The 22,704-nt window shown below is 54.3% G+C and overlaps 6 protein-coding genes across 6 annotated transcripts; 4 read left to right on the top strand and 2 right to left on the bottom strand.

Annotated features, from left to right (window-relative positions):
- Positions 1-1,932: 1,932 nt before the first annotated feature.
- ColSpa_06637 (ubiquitin carboxyl-terminal hydrolase isozyme L3) lies at positions 1,933-5,208 on the bottom strand (the record flags this gene model as incomplete). The annotated part of the gene is made up of 1 exon (XM_049272849.1): positions 1,933-5,208. One exon carries the CDS (start codon positions 5,206-5,208, stop codon positions 1,933-1,935), a length of 3,276 nt encoding a protein of 1,091 aa, XP_049128806.1.
- Positions 5,209-7,130: 1,922 nt separating this feature from the next.
- ColSpa_06636 (vacuolar protein sorting-associated protein 28) lies at positions 7,131-9,473 on the top strand (the record flags this gene model as incomplete). Its single annotated transcript, XM_049272848.1, has 5 exons — positions 7,131-7,204; positions 7,254-7,386; positions 7,440-7,724; positions 7,781-8,567; positions 8,617-9,473. 5 exons carry the CDS (start codon positions 7,131-7,133, stop codon positions 9,471-9,473), a joined length of 2,136 nt encoding a protein of 711 aa, XP_049128805.1.
- A 2,067-nt stretch (positions 9,474-11,540) lies between these two features.
- On the top strand, positions 11,541-12,414 carry ColSpa_06635 (putative phosphatase; the record flags this gene model as incomplete). The annotated part of the gene is made up of 2 exons (XM_049272847.1): positions 11,541-12,102; positions 12,194-12,414. 2 exons carry the CDS (start codon positions 11,541-11,543, stop codon positions 12,412-12,414), a joined length of 783 nt encoding a protein of 260 aa, XP_049128804.1.
- Positions 12,415-12,550: 136 nt separating this feature from the next.
- Positions 12,551-14,431, bottom strand: ColSpa_06634 (T-complex protein 1 subunit gamma; the record flags this gene model as incomplete). The annotated part of the gene is made up of 4 exons (XM_049272846.1): positions 12,551-13,012; positions 13,066-14,182; positions 14,244-14,292; positions 14,422-14,431. The coding sequence occupies 4 exons, from the start codon at positions 14,429-14,431 to the stop codon at positions 12,551-12,553; spliced, it is 1,638 nt and encodes a 545-aa protein (XP_049128803.1).
- Positions 14,432-14,972: 541 nt separating this feature from the next.
- Positions 14,973-17,573, top strand: ColSpa_06633 (HBS1-like protein; the record flags this gene model as incomplete). The annotated part of the gene is made up of 4 exons (XM_049272845.1): positions 14,973-15,276; positions 15,355-16,068; positions 16,119-16,319; positions 16,369-17,573. The coding sequence occupies 4 exons, from the start codon at positions 14,973-14,975 to the stop codon at positions 17,571-17,573; spliced, it is 2,424 nt and encodes an 807-aa protein (XP_049128802.1).
- A 1,736-nt stretch (positions 17,574-19,309) lies between these two features.
- Positions 19,310-21,602, top strand: ColSpa_06632 (endoplasmic reticulum chaperone BiP; the record flags this gene model as incomplete). The annotated part of the gene is made up of 3 exons (XM_049272844.1): positions 19,310-19,444; positions 19,891-21,360; positions 21,417-21,602. 3 exons carry the CDS (start codon positions 19,310-19,312, stop codon positions 21,600-21,602), a joined length of 1,791 nt encoding a protein of 596 aa, XP_049128801.1.
- Positions 21,603-22,704: the final 1,102 nt, after the last annotated feature.

The raw sequence follows: 22,704 nt of genomic DNA, 5'->3' as shown, positions 1-22,704 counted from the left end.
CGACTTATGCGCAAGTCACTTACTGCCAGGTGTCTCAGATAGTCCCCGGCTAGTGTTACTCCTCAAAGACTACCACTACTTAGTATAGCTCGAGATTGGGACTACCAGTAGAACATTACTTATTTGGACTGTGTATTGATCTATGTAAGTGATCGTTAACAATTGTGGTTAGTCTAACCTGAAAAGTATCCAGTACGAGTCCCGCGTTCCAGTACAGTTTGCTTAACCACAGAGAGGAAGGCCACCGACATATTTACTGACAAGCAAGTCTAGCCAAGTTTGTATCCGAAATGATGCACGACCGAATAGGTAAACTCTTACATATATATATGTGTATATATATATATATATAGAGAGAGAGAGAGAGAGAGAGAGAGGAGATTTAGGCTATTGATAGTAACCACAACTGTTACCTCCTTGACCCACCGGGCAGAAAACCTGTGCATGCTGTATATACAGATGCTAGAGAACCTAGCAATACTTTCGTTTTACCAAGTAGTCTTATTGCTCAGCACTGGCCCTGCAAACAGCTTGAATTATGAGCCAATTATTCAGTGGACAAGCTGCATGAGTTGTTGGATTGGCATATGCACAATGCATTTCATCAGGAAGGCAGAGATGTTTTAGAATGCCAGCAATCCACTCCCTGGTCGTTAGCTTGATATATTGACTAGCATAGGCCCAGCTGTCACAAGAGACTGTGATGTCTTGGGACAGAACCAGCTTAGCCGCTTTTCTCTGGTAGAAGAATGTCAAGAAAGACTCCGTCTCCAGCCTTGTACTACAAAAACTTCCAGCACGCAAAACGATGGTGGTGATAACAACATGAAGGGCAAGAACCACCTCAAACCGACTGCCCACAGCTGATGACAGTATCCGCTTCAACCTCTCCATCCGGAGCTTCTCGCCACCCTTCACAGAAAACCCCTCTTCGCGTCCTGCTCTCCGAGATACTTGTTTAGTGCCAAACGCAAAACACCGCGATGGCGACCAGCACAGTTAGGCAGTGCTTCAACGAGCTCGACGAAACTACAAAGGGAAGGCAACTGTTCGTGTAAGCACCACTAGCACCATCACTCACTACATCGTTATACAGAATGCAACCATCGACAAGGGAGATGGGGACTCGTTAGGGTAAGCCCACTACTGCACCAGGTCGAAGACGGGGTAGGATGGGAAGCCAAGGACGTCTTTCACGCGTCTTTATTGAGAAACCTGTTGTAAGATCCGGCAGACGAAGACGAAGTTGTTCATCAGGGCCGGTTTCCAGCAGCTGCCATATACCCTCAATCAAACCCATTCAGAGAGGAATAGACATGGCCCCTTCTGGAGTGGCGCATTGAGAAACCCGATGGACAGTCATACACTCTGCCATTACTTCAAAAGTGCTCAAATATAACTCCTCTTATGAGTGCCTACCCTGCCCTTAGTGCATCGAAACAATGAGAATACCTCGGTGTTGCCAACCCTACATGACTTCGTCCCTAATTACGCCTTGAATTTGAGGACACCGACGGCATCGACGACTCGCGTGGGATCGACACGGTCACAATCTCACATAGGGACGATAAGCAAAGTGCCCGGGCAATCCATTGAATTCAACTCTTCACTCGATCGTACTATGCTTGTCATGGCCTCATAACGAATTCACTCCGCAGAAAAAACAACCAAAACGATAAAGAAAAAAGACCCCAACGCATATCGGGGCCCAGAAATCACCCAGACGCCACGCTTAGAAGCGCTCGAAAACACAAACCGCAAGAAAAACACGCGCATCCGTTCCATGCTTCGCGAAACCCCGCCCCCACCACATCATTCCGCTCTATATGAACTTGAAAACTTCCTTTTCGATAGTCCAGCATGTCAGTGCCTGCGATGTATATCTGCCCCCGAGCCCCTTTTACAATGTGTAACCCGTTCTATTACGTCTCATCACCTCGCTAACCGACTACCCTTTCGGCGGAAGAAGATCATGTACGGTACCTCGCCGCCGCTTTTGAACACTCTTTCACTGTAATCAGTGGAACGCCCCGTCCCGTCGATCCTGATACTTGTCACCTGGGAATCATTGATTTTGTACCAGGCGGTGGGATCAGGGTTGTGTGTGTCTCGGGCATAGGTGTAGTAGTGGCCGGAGTTGATGTTTGGTCCCGAATGGATAATGACTGCGTAACACTCGTAGTCGAATGGAAGCTCAAACTTGTCATCTGGCGCAGGCCCCGCGGCCCGCTCTTCTGCTGGGATGAAGAACTGGTCGGCGTTGAAGCTGTTGAAGTCCCATGTGACCCTGCTCAAATCCTTCTTTACCGCTCCGTGGTTATCGACCGTGAAGCGCTTTAGGCATAGACAGAAAAGCTCTGGCATTCGCGCCAGTCTAGCCTGTTTCCTGCCGAGCCCCTTCGTGTTGCAACTGTCGCATTGGTAGTCGGATATGTTTTCAGGCTCGAGGTGGGCTTTGAGGCAGTCCTCGAGGGTACGGGTGTCCCGGTTGACAGGTATCGAGAGGAAATCAAAGGTGTCCCAGGTGTATGTGCGGTTCTTACACTGTGCACATACAACAGTCGAGAGTTCTATGCCGCGCCAGTATTTATCGACAATAGATGCGTTCTTCTTTTGGTACTGCGTCCACCATTCGTAGGCGCCCTGGAGCATTGACTTGCCACCCATTGAGGGCGCCGGTGTCTCAGGGCTACTGCGGTCGCGTCGTACGTTCGTTTCATCGTGAAGATAAGCCATGAGCCATGAAATGAACTCATGTGCATCCTGTTGTCGGCCGCCACCAAACTCGTCACCCCTGTCCTTATGACGGCTCTTTTCACAGACTGATCGAGAGTAGTCCTGGGATTGGTTAGCAACTGTGTGCAAATGGCAAGAAAAAAGAATACTCGCCATAAGTGTCTGCGCTTTCATGACGTCAAACTTGCCAGAATCCAACCAATGGAACAAATTGGACAGGATCCGAGACATCAACTGGGGGTGGTCGTTCTTCTCGTCGGCCTTCTTTGGCACCTTGTACATGTTTTGCCATTCAAACGTGGCCAAGTCCTTTCCGAATCCGGGTGACATTCGAAGGGCTTGTATAGAGCTGTTCGCGTAACACCATACACCTGGGTTGTTAAGACCTGTGATACGCAAACCATCCTTGCTGACATTCGTGACCGAAGGAGAATCAGGGCGGGCCAAAGGACCTTGCTTCGGGTTTCGGGCTTGGGCAGAGAAGGCGACAGCGCCAGGTCCCTCGTGGTCGTCTTGGGTCTGTGATAGACCGCTATAGCTTGGACGCGGAACTGCCGGGGCGGGCCTAGTAGGTGGTGATGGCAGGTCGGAATAGAGATCGACGTGATTTTGAGAATAGCCGTAAGTCGACTGTTCCGCACCGACTGGTGACTGCATGGATTCTTGTTCGGTCGATACCGCAGGGAACCTGCGCAAGAACTCCTCCGTACTACGAACGTGCATGAAGCCAGGAGATCGCGCCGTCTCGAGTTCGGCATTCTGCAGTGTTTCCTCCCAAAGCTTGACTTCTTCGGGCCTTAACGGCGTGACCTTGTACTTTCTGGTCGGCTTAGAGATTGAGATGGTTGGCTTTAAAGAAGGACGAGCCATAGGCGCTCGTACGGCGCCTGCAGTCTGCGAGGTGGCGAGGGCGCCCCTACCCATGAGATCAGTCCAAGCATCCAAGCCACCCTGAAGCAGCTTCGGGGGGTTCTTCAGCTCTTTCCCGTAGTTGAAGTATGTCAAGGCGCGCTGCAGAGACAGCAACGCAGCGGCGTCCATGTCAGGTGAAATATACCGGGGAATAGAGTCCGAGTCTTGGTCGTGGAAAATCACTAGGTCAAAGGCGTCTCTCCTTTCGAAGTGGTGGTACTCTTGAGGGGGCGAGAGAACCATGCTCTCGGCTATTTGCTCCGATGAAATATTCTCACGCAGTAGAATGCTGGGTTCGATGCAGATGACGGCCTGTGATAAGATATGGCCCTCGTCAAAGTCTTCCCGACTCCGGACGTCAATGATCAAGACCTGCAAGCTTGCGGAACCCCTTTTGATGTAGTTCATTAGATCTTCAGCCGTAATCGAGTCGCCTTCGGGTATCGTAATGCTGGGGGCTCTGGAAGTAGTGGAAGAGGCATTGGGGCCGGAGTGAGACGGAACGAAGTATTCGGAAGACTTGTTGTTGCTATTGTTGGCAAGAACAGTGTTGATAGCAGCGGACGAGCCGGTCCTGCTGAACAGGCCCCGGGGTGTACTGGATGGTAGTGAAGCTGCTTCATTGGACACAGTCCCTCTAGCTGGGCTGTAGATGGCATCTGGCATCTTGGGCAGATCCGGCAGACTGGTCACCACGGCCACTCTGGGTTTCTCAGGCGGCTCCGGCATAGCTCTCGGCCCAGCCGGTCTGGGAGGCACAATAGGGTGCGTTCGTATGCGCGGATCCTGGCCTGGTAATGCAACAGGGCCTCGCAGGTTGGCGAAGCGGGCCGCCAAATCCTCAGCAGCCTTGCTCTTGGGGAGACCAGCGCCGCCAGCGCCAGGACGTATGGCGTTGCCATGCAATGACACAGGCTTTGGTTGTACAGCCGGCTTTGGCTTGGTTGCCGGCGACCCATTCACTTGCGTACCAGCCTCGGCTCGGGTGGGACTCGTTACCGGCGGGCTTCGGGGCGTCTGTGGTCGGATGACTTCTCCGTTGCTGATGGAGGATGGCCTCGATGTCGTGGGTCTGACACCGGTCCTATGGTTATCGGCGATGATGTCGGCCTTGATCTTTTCGAAGTTTCCATGCTGGGAGTCGATCTTCTTCATCAGAGCGGTGTAAATGCGATTCAAGTCGCCGCGACCGCCCTTGACGGAGACGGACTCGGTGTGCAAGGGCACGTATTTGACAGCGATCAAGGAGGCTTTGATATACTCCTTAAAGGCCATATCGGGTCGACCGAAGTCGCGAAAGGTCTCGGCTTGTCGCATGGCGTTGTCGCCCATCTCGAGGATCTTGCGCAAAGGGAGGTTCATATCGATATTAGGAGAGGTAGAAGTGAGGTCGTCTATGTGTGGCAGGGGAGGTCTGCCACCACGGCCGGCAGGAGCTCCATCTCTGCCCATGGCGAAGGAGTGCAGTCCGGAGCCGCTGGATAAGGCCGGACCAGCGCCGCCGCCGCCGCCGCCGCCGCCGAGGACGGTTCTGGTGGCCGAGGAAGCCGTGGAACTCATGTGAAGAAGAAAGGGTGTGTCGTGGTTTGGTATAGAGCTTGGATCATGTCGTTGCAAGCTTGGCGACTCGGAGACGGGGGGAGGAAGCTGCAGCTGGTGATGTCGGGGAGACGTAGGAATCGGAGTCGTCGAGGTATGTAGGACGAGAGGCGGACACAACGACAGTCGGCGGCGGGTTCGTCATGAGTGGCAGACAAGGGACCGACTACTCTTGTAGGCTGTCGAGAGGGGCAGCAGGCTCGTTATGTCGGTGCTGCAGGGTGAGCCGAGATGGACATGTTTCTTTGAAATGAGGCAAAGATCGAAAAAGGGCGTCGAGAAGAATGGCAAATGAAAAGAATGGCCGTTCTTTGACAAACGAGACGTGGATGGATTGCTGCGGATACAGCGTGTACAGCACAGCGGCGGTCCTGTGAAAGACAGATGGTCTGTAGTGGAGGGACAGCCTCGTTCGCTGGCGCTAACAGTTTCAACAATGGCAAGACATTGTGGAGAGGAAACGGTACCGTTGCGGCGGCTGTGTTTTGGGGGACCGAGTCGGTATCTTATCCGACAGGGTCCGTACTTCTTTTTGGGTGGGGGACCAGGGCGTCAGGTAATACTCCTCCACTGCTCACTGTAAGGCGCTGTGGTAAGGTGGTAAGGTAGTAAGATGGCTGGGGCTGGACAGCTTCCTGACGCTTCCGGCAGATTACCAGATATGTCAGAGGGCGTGGTCGGACGTCAGAGCAGGTGGGCAATGTGCGTTCTCGTCTACGGGTTGTCTGCTGCGTGTTCACATGGAAAGGTAATAAGGTACTATAGGAAAGGCACGGCGTGAACCGGAACTGGAGCTGAGGCGGCGACTTGCACCAACTGATTCATGACCTGGACGGGACTTGACAACTCATGTTTATGCAGAGCCACAAATTGGCCGATGAATGTCCATGTTGAGGACGTTGGATCGCTTGTTCTCCTATAACCAGAATCGCTAGTCTAAAACAAAATACATTATTTGAGGTTTGCAGAGAGAACCGTGCTGGACTGAGTAATTAGCTAAGGTCATGTCGCGATATCCGGGAGGTTCATGCTGGAACCCAAAAGATACGTACCTCTACGGGCATCTCGCTTCAGCCCAAGTTCTCAAGTGCCTCACTTTATGGCCGAGCTGGGTAGGCACCTGGCAAGCACATACCTTACCTACGCGGCTACGCCACCAGCGATCCACTTTACTTCTACCCAACTTCGTCATCTACGGGGAAGTCGTCACTGCCCGTCTACGCCGACCTGGTGCTCTCTGCCCGCAGTGCCCGCCTTGCCCGCCTTGCCCGCTGTCCAGAAGACTGGCCAGTGGTGTTTTTATTTTATTTTAGGTTTAGCGCGGAGACTTCCGCTCGTCACAGGGCGACGTTTCTAAGCGGAGCAACAGCCACGAGGCGGCGACGACAGCAGCCTAGAAGACACTCGGTCACTAAACACTGATCATACAAGGCGGCAGCTTGGAATCCACAGTCCACACTTCCAGTTGACCAACCCCTGCACATTCGTACTAAGCCAACGTAACCCAGAGAACTTCCACGCCCGAAGCTGTCCACGTCTAGCCTAGTCGGTCCTGAGCCCACGCCGAAGCCTGTTGCATCTCCGACTGAACCACGTCTTACGCACCTCCACCACCGCCGCCGCCCCCAACGCCGCACCTACCGCTACATCTGGGCAACCAACAGTTAGACAGAGACGCGCCCAAGCTTTCCCATCGCCTTTTCATCCACATCCTCTGCATACGCGCAATCCCTTTGGACCACTTTTCGTACGTCGACGACAAAAGACGACGACGACCTTGCGTTTGCGCCCGAACACCCGTCGAGTAGATAACCAACCGCCGACCATCGAGACCCGCCCCTTCGATTAGCTCCCCGCCAACCTAACGCACCTAGCTTTCCAAGATGATGGGCTGGTGGTCCAGCTCGGCCAACTCGGCCCTGGACGAGCAGATTGAGAAAGCGACCAGCAGCAGCTTGTACGACCCCTTGTTATCGCGCGGGATGCCGTCTCTAACACTGTTACAGGGAGGACATCGCCTTGAATCTCGAGATCTCTGATGTCATCAGATCAAAGACTGTCCAGCCCAAGGAGGCTATGCGCTCCTTGAAGAGGCGCGTCGGGAACAAGAATCCTAACACCCAGCTGAGCGCCTTGAATGTAAGCCATCATCGCTGCCTGATCGTCGTTGACTAAGCTAATCCAGACCGCAGCTCACCGATACATGTGTTAAGAACGGAGGCACCCACTTCCTCGCCGAAATCGCCTCGAGAGAGTTTATGGACAACCTTACCTCACTCCTCCAAGCAGTCGGGCCCGCCGCCGTCAACCACGAAGTAAAGCAGAAAATCCTCGAGCTGATACAGTCCTGGGCTGTCGCCACCGAAGGCCGTCACGATTTGGGATACATCGGAGAAGTTTACAAGACGCTGCAGAGAGAAGGCCATCAGTTTCCTCCCAGAATCAGCGTCGCCAGCAGCATGATCGATAGCAGTGCGGTAGGCTCTCGTCCGTTCTAGTAATTCCGCGGCACCCAAGCTAACCATTTTCAAAGCCCCCCGAGTGGGTCGATTCAGATGTCTGCATGCGATGCCGAACCCCCTTCACCTTCACGAACCGAAAGCACCACTGCCGAAACTGCGGCAACTGTTTCGATCAGCAATGTTCGGCCAAGTCTTGTCCCCTTCCGCACCTCGGTATCATGCAGCCTGTCCGTGTCGACGATGGCTGCTACGCGAAACTCACGGATAAGTCCGCCAAGGGAGGCGCACCCTCGCCCTTGCCGCAAGACCGATCCCCCACCTATCCTTATAAGACCCGAAGCACATCCGCTATGCAACCGCGCAACGCTCGTGTTGACGACGCCTTCGACGAGGACCTGAAAAAGGCCTTGGCTATGAGCTTGGAGGAGGTGAAGGGTTACTCCCAGGGATACGTTGCACCTACCGCCAACGGCCCCTCAGGTCCCAAGGTCAACGGCAACTCCGAGCCCGCGGCATCGCATGGTGCAGATGAGGAGGACGACGACCTCAAGGCCGCGATTGCCGCCTCGCTGGCTGACATGGAGGAGCAGAAGCAAAGGCACGCGACGGCTTTGAAGGAGCAGACCTCGAGTGCTGGTCCAAACCCGACACAACAGTTCTCCTTGCCTAAGAACGACTACGAACTCACTCCGGTCGAGGCTGAGAACATTAACCTGTTTGCAACTCTCGTCGACCGCCTACAGACGCAACCCCCCGGCACGATTCTGCGTGAGCCTCAGATCCAGGAGCTTTACGACAGTATTGGCACACTGCGGCCGAAGCTTGCTCGCACTTACGGCGAGACTATGAGCAAACATGGTAGGTTTCGTTTAGAGCTTGTCACAAGCCGCTGCTGACATTTGACCAGACACGCTTCTTGACCTTCATGCCAAGCTCTCTACTGTGGTTCGCTATTATGACAGAATGCTGGAGGAGCGTCTCTCCAAGGCATATAGCCAGCACACCGTTGGGGGCTACAACCTTCCTAGTCCTCGCCATCCCTCTGGCGCATACCCGTCTCTTCATGCGAGTGCGCCCACCAGCGCTGGACCAGCCGAGAACTTTTACACCGGTTCACAACAGGTGGACTACGGCCACGCACCACCGCTCCAAGGATACCACCAACATCCTCAACACACACCCCAACCCCAGTACGCAACCTTTGACAAGCGCGCCTCCATGGCCGGTCCACCTGGAGGCCCTTACCCTCCCCAAGAGCCTCAACAGACGGAAAACTGGAGGAGCGGAGCCGGTTCCGCCCCTGACGGACAGTATGCGCCGCAGCAGCCGTATGCTCCCAGCGAGCCACCCCAACCGAGCCACCAGAACCAACCTGGCCAACCTGCTGGAACGCCTTCTGCTGACCCTAACGCTTCTTACTACTTCAACCCTCAACAACCCAGCGCGCCGCCCTCTGCGCCACCCTCTGCAGATCCCAATCCGTCCCCCTATCCGAATCTTCAACAGTCAATGCAATACCGACAGTCCATGTCCCACCAGCAAACGCCCGTTCAAGCAGCTGCCCAGCCCGCGCAGCCAACGCCGCAGCAAGCCCCGCCGCAGCAGCAGAGTTACTGGCAACCGTCAGTACCGCAGCAATCTGCGCCTCCTCAACAGCAATGGCAGGGCCAGTACAACAACGGATATACCCAGGAGTCGTTCCCGTCTGCACCGCAGAACGCGCCGAAGCAGCCGGCAGTGGAAGAGAGTCTAATTGATCTCTGAAGGAGAATATGATGGCCCTGAGGCATACAGGTCTGCTACATTGGTTCTTGGCGTTTCATGGTCACAAAGGGGAAAGCCGAACACCAGCATCTTCGGACTTGAGACTGAGCTATAAAATGGTACTTTTTTGTTGGACATTATGCATCCCTTGTCCGGCGTTTTTGCTGGGATAAAGAGTCAGTGCACTAATTGCGGACTGACATCGCCAGACTGAACAAAGAATAATACTTTTCGAGGTGATAATGTACCGATCTTGTGATGCCCTTGTGCACATTCTCGTGGAATTTGAACGAGGGCGACAAAGGCAATACCAGTGGTAAGATATGAACCAAGAGGGACCGAAGCAGAAATCAAGCAGGGCTGTGCCAGCTCGTCATACCACAGACGAGTCTTGATTAAGCCGCAATTCGTTTTAGGGGCTACCTTTCGTCTGATGATTTTGGATACAGTCTGTGGGACCACCTCGTTCACCTTGAATGTTCCAAACACTGTTCAAAGCTGGTGGTGGTGAAGTATCTCTATGCTCCTGTCTAGATGAAAAGTCCCGGCTAGCATAAAGCATCCTTGTAAGATGAATGGCGATCTATGTGTTCGGTGATTCCTTCTGCGGTACTATTTGCGTATTCGTTGCTTAGTGATTGACTACTTGGATACGCTGGTGCTGACAACCAGGGGTCAAGAGAAGTCATTGTTTCCCTACTGCTTTCTCTTAGAGCGACGCTTTTTACGGACTGCGTTGGTTCGTAACACAGTTTCAACCTAGAGCAAGCAGCATGGCCATGTCCCTCATTAAACTTCAATACTAAGGATATTACGATGGTTGAGCTTCTTATGACTCCGCCATAGTCAAGTCTTCGACATGACTACCTCAGTACTCAATCGCCGATTGCGTCGTTGGCTATCCCCTATCCTACTTCTGGTAGCATTGCTGGTGTATGGGAAGGTACCAATAGGCTTTTGTGAAGCATAGAAACAAACCGCTGGCCAGTGGTCTCAAACTCATGTTGCAGGCGTTATTGGAAGTTGAAGGCTTTGTAGAACGGTCGTCCAACCAGCCCCTCATTGGACCTTACCGACCTCGCTTTGCTTCCACTGTTGATGGTCCCTGTGGGTTTCTGCATCATCGGCGAGTAAACGGCCGCAAACCTCCTCCTTTTGATCCTTGACTCCGAGACGTTGTCCAAATTGATGCTAGGAGTCGGAATAAACGGCCAAGCTCCGAGTCGAATCATCTCACGACTGGTCCATATAGCAGTCAGATCTGCAGTATCTTAAACAAGAGTAGGTTCCCGTTCAATATACTTCCCGCCAATCTGCTCCGTGACGGTCGGCTGAGTCACACTGAACGTAGTCCAGAACACCCAAGCTCGTCAGGCATCATGCCGCACCACCTATATCGGCGAAGCTGTAAGCAGTAATTCCGTTACCTGTAACGAGGCTAGCGGTCTTTCCAACCATTGGCTCGGAGAACACATCACAAAAAGCTCAATTTAGGAGCCCGAGCCCACGCCGGCCAACCACCGCCGGTGCCAGAGGCCCGAATCCCCACTTTTCGCCGGTCATCGGCGCCGGAGGATACCTCCAGGTACTTTGCCTTTACTGCCCGCAGTATGAAACCAGCAACGCGAAGCGTAGCGCCAGCGGCACGGCCGCAGCAGCCCACGTGGATCCATTCTTACCCCTTCAGTGACTCTCTACCTCTCTCCTTCGACGCAGATGTTGCCCATTCGTTTTTTGAGTCATTCCCAAAAGTCCAATTAAGCCCACCCACCCCAAACAAGGAATTTTCCCGAGACAGAAGGCCATTACGTAGCTACGTTTTGCTTCCTCCACCGACACCAACCGGTTGCCTATAATTGGATCGTGAACCCCAGAGACCCAGAACTTCAAACTCGTGCTTCAGTATTCATCGTGAACAGACCGTTAGACAGCAGTCACTTTTTAAAAAAGAAAAACAATCGCGGCATCGCCCATCACCCCTCTCATTTCCGTCATCCCACCTCATCTCATCTCATCATATACTCACAGACAACACACTCTCATCTCATCAAACGTAAGACCAGCAAAATGCCCGTCCAAATCCACCTCGTCCGTCACGCCCAGGGCTTCCACAACCTCTCCCTTGAGAACGAAGCTATCCGCGACCCCCTCCTCACAGATCTGGGCAAGCAACAGTGCGCCGCCCTCCGCGCCGCCTTCCCCTACCACGACCGTCTCACCCACCTCGTCGCCAGCCCCCTCCGCCGGACGCTGTACACCTGCCTCCTGGGCTTCGCCTCCGACGCCGCCGCCCCAGTCGGCAAGTCCCTCAAGGTCCTCGCCCTGCCCGAGGTGCAGGAGGTCTCCGATGCGCCGTGCGACACGGGGTCCGCTGTCAAGGACATCGAGGGCGAGTTCGCCGGCCGCGTGGATTTCAGCAGGGTTCCCGAGGACTGGACTGACAAGACGAACCCCAACTCCAAGTGGGAGCCGACGCTGGAGAAACTCGAGAAGAGGTCGGCCGAGGCGAGACGGGCGCTGAGGGAGCTTGTGGGTGACGTGCAAGGCGATAATCACGTTGTGGTCGTCACGCACGGAGGTATTCTGCACTTTTTGACGGATGATTGGTCTGGTATTGGTCCCAAGAAAGGTAAGTTACACCGTCTAATCGCAGGCCTCTCAGCTCAGCTGGAGGATATCCCAAGTACGCAGGTGAAACTAGTTTCTGACTGAGCACATAGCAACTGGCTGGGAGAACACCGAGTACAGATCGTATGAATTCGCGGACCCCACCGGCGAGGACTCCAACGCGTTCCTGAAGGAGACGCAGGAGAGCTGGGAGCGTCGCCAGGGCGAGAACACTCGTCTGACGCCGGAGCAGCAGGCCGAGTTGAGGCAGACCTTCTACCGCGAAATGGAGCCTTACCTCAAGTACAGCCCCGAGAGAGGCTGGATGCAGTGAAGGAAGGGGCGAACGCATTAGTTGGGAGGATAGAATTGGTGGTCTCGACATTGGGGCCTCTCTATTTGCATAGTACACAGCTTGGTATAATCCCAAACACCATAGACCCATCTAGAACCTTTTTACCGTTTTACTTTTAAAAGTCCTCCTCGCCAGACCCAGAAACAATGACGTTGTTGACCTTCAGCACCATTCTGCATAATTGCGTCGCGAGCTGAAGTTGCTGCTTCTTGCTGATAAGGGGGTCGATGACGAACGCGTCCTTCATGTCGTTGCTGCCGCGGGCCATGCAGTCCACGCCGAGCTTACCACGGGCGTCAGGGCCTGCCTTGACCTGCTGGCTCTTCACCTCGGCCAGCGTCGCGATGGGGTTCAGACCGCTGTTTTCGGCCAGCGCCATCGGGACGGCGTCGAGAGCCTCGGCAAACGCGCGCATGGCGTACTGCTCAAGGCCAGGGGTCTTGACAGCGGCGTCCTCGACCGCCAGGGAGCAGGCGATCTCGGCGGCACCACCACCGTAGACAACACGGTTGTCCTTGACCAGGTTACGCACGACGCAAAGGGCATCGTGAAGAGAGCGCTTGGCCTCGTCGATGATCTACCACAAAGTCAGTAATCAAACCATCGCTTGAGAGCAAGTCTAAAACTCACCATCTTGTTGCTACCGCGAACAAAGACGGTTACCGCGCGGGTGTTGGCACACTCCTCGATAACCAGCATCTTCTCTCTTGTGGTACCAAATGTCATTTCTCTAACGATGCCTGCAGTTCCAAGCTTCTCGGGCTTCAGGTCCTCGAAACGAGGCACAATACGGCCGTTTGTCGCAATAGCCACCAACTCAATCTCGGGGCCACCAACCCACCGCACGGCAGGGAGGCCGTTCTGGAGCAGAAGGTGGTTTGCCTCGTCGTCGAAACCCCACTGGCAAAGGGCCAGGTTGGCGCCGGAGTCCTTGATTTGCTGAATCATCTCGATAAACTTCTCGCGCTCGTAGTTCTGCAACTTCTTGAACTCCTCGACACTGGTAATGTCGAGCTTGTGCTTGGTCTTGGGCTTAGGGGGCTCGAAGGCACAGGTCAGGATGGCGATCTTGGCATCCTTGACCTCCGAGGGCATCTGAGGATGCGAAAAGTCCTTGTCAATAATGACACCCTTGACGAGCATGGTATCTTCCAGAGCTCCTCCAACCTTGCCGTCAACCTTGATCAGCTCAAAATCGACGTCTCTCCGCTCGAGGTCGGCCACCGAGAGGACGGCGTCCACTGCGATCTGAGAGAACTGGTCGTGCGCCTTGGAGACGATCTTGCTGCCCAAACTTGTCCGTGCCACCTTCAACAGGTTTCCTGTCTCTTCTTTGCTGAATTCGATCACATCTGAGATCTTATCAAGCTCCGACACGGCAATGTCGCAGGCCTGGTCATATCCGTCCGCGATGCGGATAGGGTGAATGCCCTTGTCGATCAGCTCCGCCGCCTGCTCTAGGAGAGCTCCGGCGAGAACGACGACACCCGTGGTACCGTCACCAATCTCGTCATCTTGCGACTTGGACAGCTCTACCAACAGCTTGGCGACATGGTTGGAGATCTCCATCTGTTGCAGAATTGTGGCACCGTCGTTCGTCACTGTGATGTCTCCGTCGGGGGAGATAAGGATCTTGTCGAGGCCGCGGGGGCCGAGGGAGGTCTTGACGATGTTCGCGACCGTCCGGGCGGCGAGGATGTGGTTCTTGACGGCTTCGTTGCCATATTGTCTCTTCTTCTTTCCTTGGCTGCGGGGCAATCAGTATAGTGCCCCTTGGTCGGGCGGCGAATGGTAGCAGCAGAACTCACTCTCTAACGACGATGAAGGGACGGCCCTGCTCGTCCTTCATGACGGCCGCTGAAGCATATCTCCGTTAGCATGTGCATTCCGGAGCTACTAGTCATCGTGGTGCTTACCATTTGCCATATCAAGGTCTATGCATATTGTCAGCCGCGTGCAATTTAATTGGGGTAAGGTACCACATACTCATAGCCATGTTGAAGGTATTCGCACGTCACTGGGGGTTCGGGATGGTAGTGCGATTCAACTGGGAGTGACGCCGGGGGGATAGAGGTATCGTGCGTTGAGGGGGGTTGAGCTCCAAGGACCGGGTCGTGGTGGACCAAAATTTCTGAATAATTGGTGGTGCCTACCGTTCTGGGCGACCAGAATCTTCGGTAACCGGGGGCAGATAATCCGGAAGCTCACCGCCTGAGGTGCCAGAAAAAAGGCCTGGAGGCAGCACCAAGTACCCCGCCATCCAACGTGGTTGCCCCTCCATGACCAAAGCGCCCCACGCATCCCACTTCATGACCAGTCCAAGTGCCGTCGTTTGCAAGTTTCCAACTACCACAGCAAAGAAGTTCGAGTCACAGCTTTCAGTGCATCACTCACCCGACGGACAAAGTGGTCAAAAAACCGGGATGCAATAACGACTTACAAATCTTTTTCAGCTTTTCGAAAATCAGTTTGCGACATAATCCCACGCCTGCACCCCTTACCCGAACACATTTTCAGGAGATCCTACCACAGTAAAGATGTCGCGCCACCAGGCAGTTCGCAATCTCGACTATGATGAGGCTCTCGATGAGTACGAAGGCGATGACTTTGAGGAGAACGAGGCCGATCAGCTCAGCCCCGAGGATCGCGAGGCTATGAACGTAGGGACCGCAACCGTGCAAAGCGCACTCGGCCCTGACGCCGACAAAGTGACTGCGCAGCAGATTCAGGATGCCCTGTGGTACTACTACTACGATATCGATAAGACGGTGTCTTACTTGCAGAAGAAGTTTATTGCACCACCGCCAGCCCCAAAGCAGGAGCCGAAGAAGGCCAAGGATGGTAAGTCACATTTCCATACGCATGTTACTCATGTTTCCTGTCAGGCAGCGGCAGTAGCAGAAATTGAGTGTTTGGCAGATGGTTTTGGTCTTGGGGGCATCAATGGCGAGGTTGGGGAATACGACACAGCATCTACTTCAGAGTACCCCATTCAGAGGGTGGTCTCTCTATCTCCGGCCTCATTTTTCCATGGCATTTCTTGGATGAACGTACCCAGCAACCGACAGGCTGTTTTCGTCCCACCCCGTCCTCTCCCAGGCGGCCTCCTTGGTGGCGGTGAGGGTCCCAAGCTTTCCAAACTGCAGGCTCTGGCCGCAGCACGGAAGAAAAAGACCGCGGACGCGAAGAAGCCAGACGACAAAGTTGATCGAGCGGAGAAGAGAATGTCAGCTTTAGCTATCGATGAGCCCTCGAAGGAGAACCAGAGATCCGGCTCGAGCATCCTCGCTAAACGACAGAAGCTGGCAGAAGACTCTGCCTCGGGATCTCAATCTTCAACACCTGTCTCGCCGCCGCAACAAGAAGGCAAATCTGTCCCAAACCCAGTCGACATGGATGTTGACCAGTCTCATGTGCCATCTGCTGGAACCGGGGAGCAGGACGAGGATGACTGTTTCGTGGTGCCATCAACAAGACCATCTGCCTTTGCTCAGACACTCTTTGGACCTGCTCAGGATACTGCTGCCACCTCTCAAACGTACACAATACCGTACATGGAATCGTCCACTTTTGTTCCCAGTGCTTTCACCCAGCCGAGCCCTGATGACATCGTACTCGCTGCTCAAGCGAAAGGTTCGCGTTTTGCGAATACCCAGTAAGACGCTGACTCTAATTCCTTCCAGCGGGCACCAAGTTCGACGCTGCTGCTGCTAAGAGCGCCACCAAGAAAGTCGTCACCAAACCTACAGGCTCCCAGACGCCCACTGGCGAGATGAAGCAGCTACAACTCGACGACTCGGCAGCACCCAAGAACAAGAAGCTGGATGTTCTTAAGGAGTTTGAGAAGAGCGAGAACAAGAGAAGTGCCAGCTTCGTGGTAGTCGGTAAGCTGCATTCACTGATACTTCTGGTCAGCACACTGACACTCTGAAGGCCACGTCGATGCTGGAAAGAGTACCCTGATGGGTAGGCTGCTGTTGGAGTTGAAATATGTCGAGCAACATCTCATCGACCGTTACCGACGACAGGGCGAGAAGATTGGAAAGTCATCATTTGCCCTCGCATGGGTGATGGACCAACGGGAAGAGGAGCGCGAGCGAGGTGTAACTATTGACATCGCCACGAATCAGTTCGAAACCGACAAGACGCGTTTTACGATCCTTGACGCCCCAGGCCACAGAGACTTTGTACCCAACATGATTGCGGGAGCCAGCCAGGCAGACTTCGCTATCCTCGTCATTGACGCCAACACGGGAGCTTTCGAGAAGGGTCTAAAAGGCCAGACCAGAGAGCATGCTCTTCTATTGAGAAGTTTGGGCGTGCAAAGAGTCATCGTCGCTGTCAACAAGCTTGACATGGTCGGTTGGTCAAAGGATCGGTTTGATGAGATCTCGGAGCAGGTCACCGGGTTCATGAAGGGCAACGGATTCCAGCTCAAGAACGTCACTTTTGTGCCCATATCTGGACTCAGCGGTGCGAACCTGGTGCAGCGGCCGGATGATGAAGGTCTTTCATGGTACACTGGCCCGACATTGATCGAGGCTCTGGAAGACTCTGATCCGATGACAAGAGCGCTCGAAAAGCCTTTCCGGATGTCGATTTCGGAAATCTACAGGACGCAGCAGAGTCAACTCACTGTGGCTGGCCGGATAGAGTCTGGCACGGTACAGACTGGAGAGCCGTTGATCGTTCAGCCCAGCGGAGAGTCGGCCTCAATACGATCGATCGAAGTGGATTGCGAGGTGCAAGAGTGGGCTGTCGCGGGGCAGAATGTCAACATTGGCTTGTACGGCATCGACCCGATTCATGTGCGCGTGGGCGACATCATCAGCACCAAGGCGGCGCCTATCGAGACGAGTGATACCCTGACGATGAAGGTACTGGCTTTCGACCACTTGATGCCGATGCCTGTGGACCTTCACCGCGGTCGTTTGCATGCGGCCGGCCGGGTCGAGGCCATCCCAGCCGTTTTGGACAAGTTGACGGGGGCGACATTGAAGAAGAATCCTAAGATCGTGCAGCCGGGCAAGGTCGCGCGAGTCGTCGTCAAGTTGGAGTCCAAGGTGCCGTTGGAGGCGGGGCAGCGGGTAGTGCTAAGAAGTGGCGGAGAGACAATCGCTGCAGGGCTGTTGGAGTAAACGGTGCAGAAATCAAAAAGAAACGTGGCGCGATTCGTAAATAGGGACTGTTGAAGGATCTGGTTTATGACTGACGAGACGCTTCCAAGCATGGCGTGCAACATGGTGCTCGCGTTGAGGCTCAATTAGAGTTCTGTACTGAAAATAGAGTTGGTGGCGACCGTCGTCGAAGCGCAGCCAATAGGAATACTCATATTCATAGCAAGATGCCAACTAAACAGCACGCAGGAAACGCGGATGCCTCATACATTTAGTGGGAGGACACGATTTGATAGCTCTTCTTGAGCAATGATTGCTGGCCGCTGAGACCTGCTCAGATTCCGCCCACTCGATCCCAGCGATGTTGACAGATATGTCATGGCCCCCGTCAGCTCGAGGCCACGGAAATGAGGCCGTCGTGTTTATTGTACCTTAGTAAGTGCATACAGGTACAGTACCTACATTGGGTAGCCGCTGCGCGGAAGAGCATGGGCCAGGAGCCAAAGCTTGCCCCCCTGCCTAGGCGCCCCCTCATGTTGCCCCCCTTCATCTCAGGGCAGGGCGAAGACGGGATGGCACTGCTAAGTGCACCTTAAGTGAGGTAAGGTGTCCCGTTCTCTATGCACCTTGCCCCTGCCCTTCGCTGGCCTTGCCTGACTTTCTCAAGCTTCTTTACCCGGAATGCCGCCCGCCCGCCCCACAGCAAGCAAGTGGTGGGAATATTCTGGAAAGGAAAGATGCATTGAATTGCCCCGAAATGGGGGCTGGGGGGCAATCAAACTGGTTTGAGGCCACTCTGTTCGCTTCCCCAGGAGTTTGGAAGGGACAGATTGAGGATACAGATAGAATACTAGGTAATGGGTTGCAACCATGGATACAGTGACAATCCAATGGGGCCGTTGTCTCTTTGAAGCAGGTGCTGGGTCGTGAGTCACTGCCACAAGTAAAAGGAGTCAAGTCATGGGTACTGTGTACCATGTATGTACTGAGGCGTGGAAATCGGCCGGAAGCCTGTGGAAGACTGGAGGCGAACTGAACAAAAAAGGCCACGTTCAATGGTTTTCCAGGGGGACCACCTGTAATCGAAATCTCCAGAATCGCAGCCTTGGTGGGGTAGAAGTGCGATGGAAGGGCCAGCACGGACGCAAGGACGACAGGCAGCGGCAGCGGTGAGGCGCGCACACCTTGACTGCCGTGGCTAGGGGGCCGTCGAGGGTGAGATGCTCACACGGTACGTGGTCACTGTGCTGCCGCGGCGGAGACTGGTCCCCCGAGCGCCCATCTCTGCCATCCCATGGTGTCCGTCCCTCCATTTGCCGGAGGAGCTGTATTACAGTAGTGGACACACTGCAGCTTGCACACTGCCCGCGTCAGGGTACCACACAGTAGGGATCCCCAAGGCCACCACACCTTTGACCAAAAGGAAGTGACCCCTGTCACGTGTGGCGCCTCTCAAGGTGAAATCTGGCCTTTTTGTGCAATCTGGACACCTCAATCTTTTTTTGGAGAAGCCATTCATAAAGCCAGCAGCTCTTCCCTTCCACCGCTTCACTCTCAACCTCTCCCAATCCAACACCTGCCAAACCACCTCAATTTGATTGGGTGTGCAGCAAGTAGAAGGGAATCCTGTCAACCTTCTCCCACACGTCTCCCATTGACGTATTTTCTTTCTTTCCTTTCCCCCCAAGAGCTCGAGATACCACACGCGCGCAATCCATCTTCACAAGGTAGCTTCACAGCACCAAAAATCTCCCACAATGTCGAGATCCAGAAGCTCGATGGCCTTAGGCTTCGGCCTCCTGGCCTGGATGGCTCTCCTCTTCTCCCCTCTTGCCTTCGTCCAGACCGCCCAGGCTCAAGACACTGAGAGCTACGGCACTGTCATCGGTATTGTAAGTTTGACAGCTCTCCCTGCACTTGACCGGCGGTGCGCTTCGGCGCTTCTGTCGCCACCACCAAAAGAAGACACCGTGTCCTAACAATTTCTTTCTAGGATCTTGGAACTACCTACTCTTGCGTCGGTGTGATGAGAAATGGAAACGTTGAGATTCTCGTCAACGACCAGGGTACGTTTATACTGCCGGAGCTCTTCAAGCGCACCCCCCCTCAGCTCCAGACAGCTTGACTGGCTTGACTGACTTTGTTGCCTGCAGGTAACCGTATCACACCGTCTTACGTCGCGTTCACCGAGGAAGAGAGACTCGTCGGTGACGCCGCCAAGAACCAGGCCGCGGCCAACCCCCACAACACCATTTTCGATATCAAGTAAGCTCCAGTCTGGCCTCGCGAGCCTCGAGACACGAACTAACCACCTGACAGGCGTATGATCGGCCAGAAGTTCTCCGACAAGGCTGTTCAGTCCGACATCAAGCACTACCCCTACAAGGTTATTGAGAAGGATGGCAAGCCTATTGTCGAGGTTGAGGTTGCCGGCTCCCCCAAGCGCTTCACCCCCGAGGAGATCTCTGCCATGATTCTGGGCAAGATGAAGGATGTCGCCGAGGCCTACCTTGGCAAGAAGATCACCCACGCCGTCGTCACTGTCCCTGCCTACTTCAACGACAACCAGCGCCAGGCCACCAAGGATGCCGGTGTCATCGCCGGTCTCAACGTCCTCCGCATTGTCAACGAGCCCACCGCCGCCGCTATCGCCTACGGTCTTGACAAGACCGACGGTGAGCGCCAGATCATCGTCTACGACCTCGGTGGTGGTACCTTTGATGTGTCCCTGCTCTCCATCGACCAGGGCGTTTTCGAGGTCTTGGCTACTGCCGGTGACACCCACTTGGGTGGTGAGGATTTCGACCAGCGCATCATCAACTACTTCGCCAAGGCCTACAACAAGAAGAACAACGTCGATGTCACCAAGGACTTCAAGGCCATGGGTAAGCTCAAGCGCGAGGCCGAGAAGGCCAAGCGTACCCTCTCTTCTCAGATGTCCACTCGCATTGAGATCGAGGCCTTCTTCGATGGCAAGGACTTCTCCGAGACTCTCACCCGCGCCAAGTTCGAGGAGCTCAACAATGACCTCTTCAAGAAGACCCTGAAGCCCGTCGAGCAGGTGCTCAAGGACGCCAAGGTCAAGAAGGAGGACATTGACGACATCGTTCTCGTCGGTGGCTCCACCCGTATCCCCAAGGTTGTCAACCTCATTGAGGAGTACTTCGGCGGAAAGAAGGCTTCCAAGGGTATCAACCCCGATGAGGCTGTCGCTTACGGTGCCGCCGTTCAGGCCGGTGTTCTTGCCGGTGAGGCCGGAACTGAGGACGTCGTTCTCATGGATGTCAACCCCTTGACTCTTGGTATTGAGACCACTGGAGGTGTCATGACCAAGCTGATCCAGCGCAACACCCCTATCCCTACCCGCAAGAGCCAGATCTTCTCCACCGCCGCCGACAACCAGCCCGTCGTTCTCATCCAGGTCTACGAGGGTGAGCGTTCTCTTACCAAGGACAACAACCTCCTCGGCAAGTTCGAGCTCACTGGCATTCCTCCCGCGCCCCGCGGTGTCCCCCAGATCGAGGTTTCCTTCGAGCTTGATGCCAACGGTATCCTCAAGGTCTCCGCCCACGACAAGGGCACCGGCAAGCAGGAGTCCATCACCATCACCAACGACAAGGGTCGTCTCACCCCGGAGGAGATTGACCGCATGGTCGCCGAGGCTGAGAAGTACGCCGAGGAGGACAAGGCCACCCGTGAGCGCATTGAGGCTCGCAACGGTCTTGAGAACTATGCCTTCTCCCTCAAGAACCAGGTCAACGACGAGGAGGGCCTCGGTGGCAAGATTGACGACGAGGACAAGGAGACTGTAAGTTTGATCATACCCTTCGACCCGCTGCTACAGATTACTAACAAATCGCTCAGATCCTCGAGGCTGTCAAAGAGACCACCGACTGGCTTGAGGAGAACGGCCCCACCGCCAACGCCGAGGACTTCGAGGAGCAGAAGGAGAAGCTGTCCAACGTCGCCTACCCCATCACTTCCAAGATGTACCAGGGCGCCGGTGGCGCTGGTGGCGAGGATGAGCCCCCCAGCCACGACGAGCTCTAAATTCGTAGATTTGTTGTTGTTGCTTCGTTCGGGATTAAAAAGAGACAGTACCCAAAGATTCCATCATGCAATTTTCGTCTCTGGTGTTGGCAGGTTAATCGGCGTCGGCAGCATGGAGCATGACTCCACCATTGTGTACACTAAACACGCATAAATGAGACCACTTGAACACATTCTGCTTCCAAAGGACATGTTTTGATATGATGTCCCATGTCGGTGTTGAAGAATTCTCCTGTTGATGAAGCAGTCAAACAGCTTCGTGGCCATGTACCGCTCGGTGATGAAAAACGTCACGGACACGTTTATTACAGACTACAAGAAAGAGGAAAGCCATCTGAAAGAAAACGTTTTTCGCCCTTCGATACAAGGAGCTAAACTCACCGTAAAGGACTTGGTTTGCATCAAGGTCTTCAGGGTTAGGGACCTCGTCATGCTCGCCAAAAGTTGTGTACCACCTTAAAAGCTCGGGAATCGTCTTGGACACGAGCTCGCCGTCCCACTGTTTACAGAGTATACTGCCATTCCCAAGGATCCCGAGCAGATCTGTGGCAATATACAACGCCAAAGTTAGCTTGCGGCCGGGTTCGCAGCTTAACACTGTATGCAGCCGAAGAGAAGTCGTTATATGCAAAGTAAGTAAGGCGGGTATGCCTATGGCTAATGTCCTTTGGTTGTATCAGCATGCGCGCGCTGGAAGTGGAAGCTGCTTGTGAGATGGAAAATTGAAGCTCGTCTACTGGCTGGGGACTGGGATCGGAGCGATCTGCGCCCACAACAAGTGCAGCTCCACTGCTCTGCGTTGCCAGCGTCTTATGCTAAAGAGCGTGGCCTCCCATCATGGTAGATTCAGGTGCTTCCGTTTGACGAAAGATGTTCTTAGTGGGCGTAGCATCTGGCAGGGTCGAAATTGGCATCAATCGCCTTGGCCCTTGGTGGAAGCATGTTTTTGAGTAGTCCACTTAACACAAACGAAGCAGATATGAACGATTATTTGGAATCTATTGTGTGGGATACAACCCATAATAAGGATATGTCCACCATGGGGTCAAAAAGGGGGTTTGGCGTTTCAGTGACAAAAAGTATAGCACTTGGCCAATCACTC

The sequence above is a fragment of the Colletotrichum spaethianum genome (genome assembly GCF_022836535.1).
Source record: "Colletotrichum spaethianum MAFF 239500 DNA, contig16, whole genome shotgun sequence".
Classification (NCBI taxonomy): domain Eukaryota; kingdom Fungi; phylum Ascomycota; class Sordariomycetes; order Glomerellales; family Glomerellaceae; genus Colletotrichum; species Colletotrichum spaethianum.
Note: the sequence above shows the minus strand (reverse complement) of the source record. Positions and strands in the feature narration are given on the sequence as shown.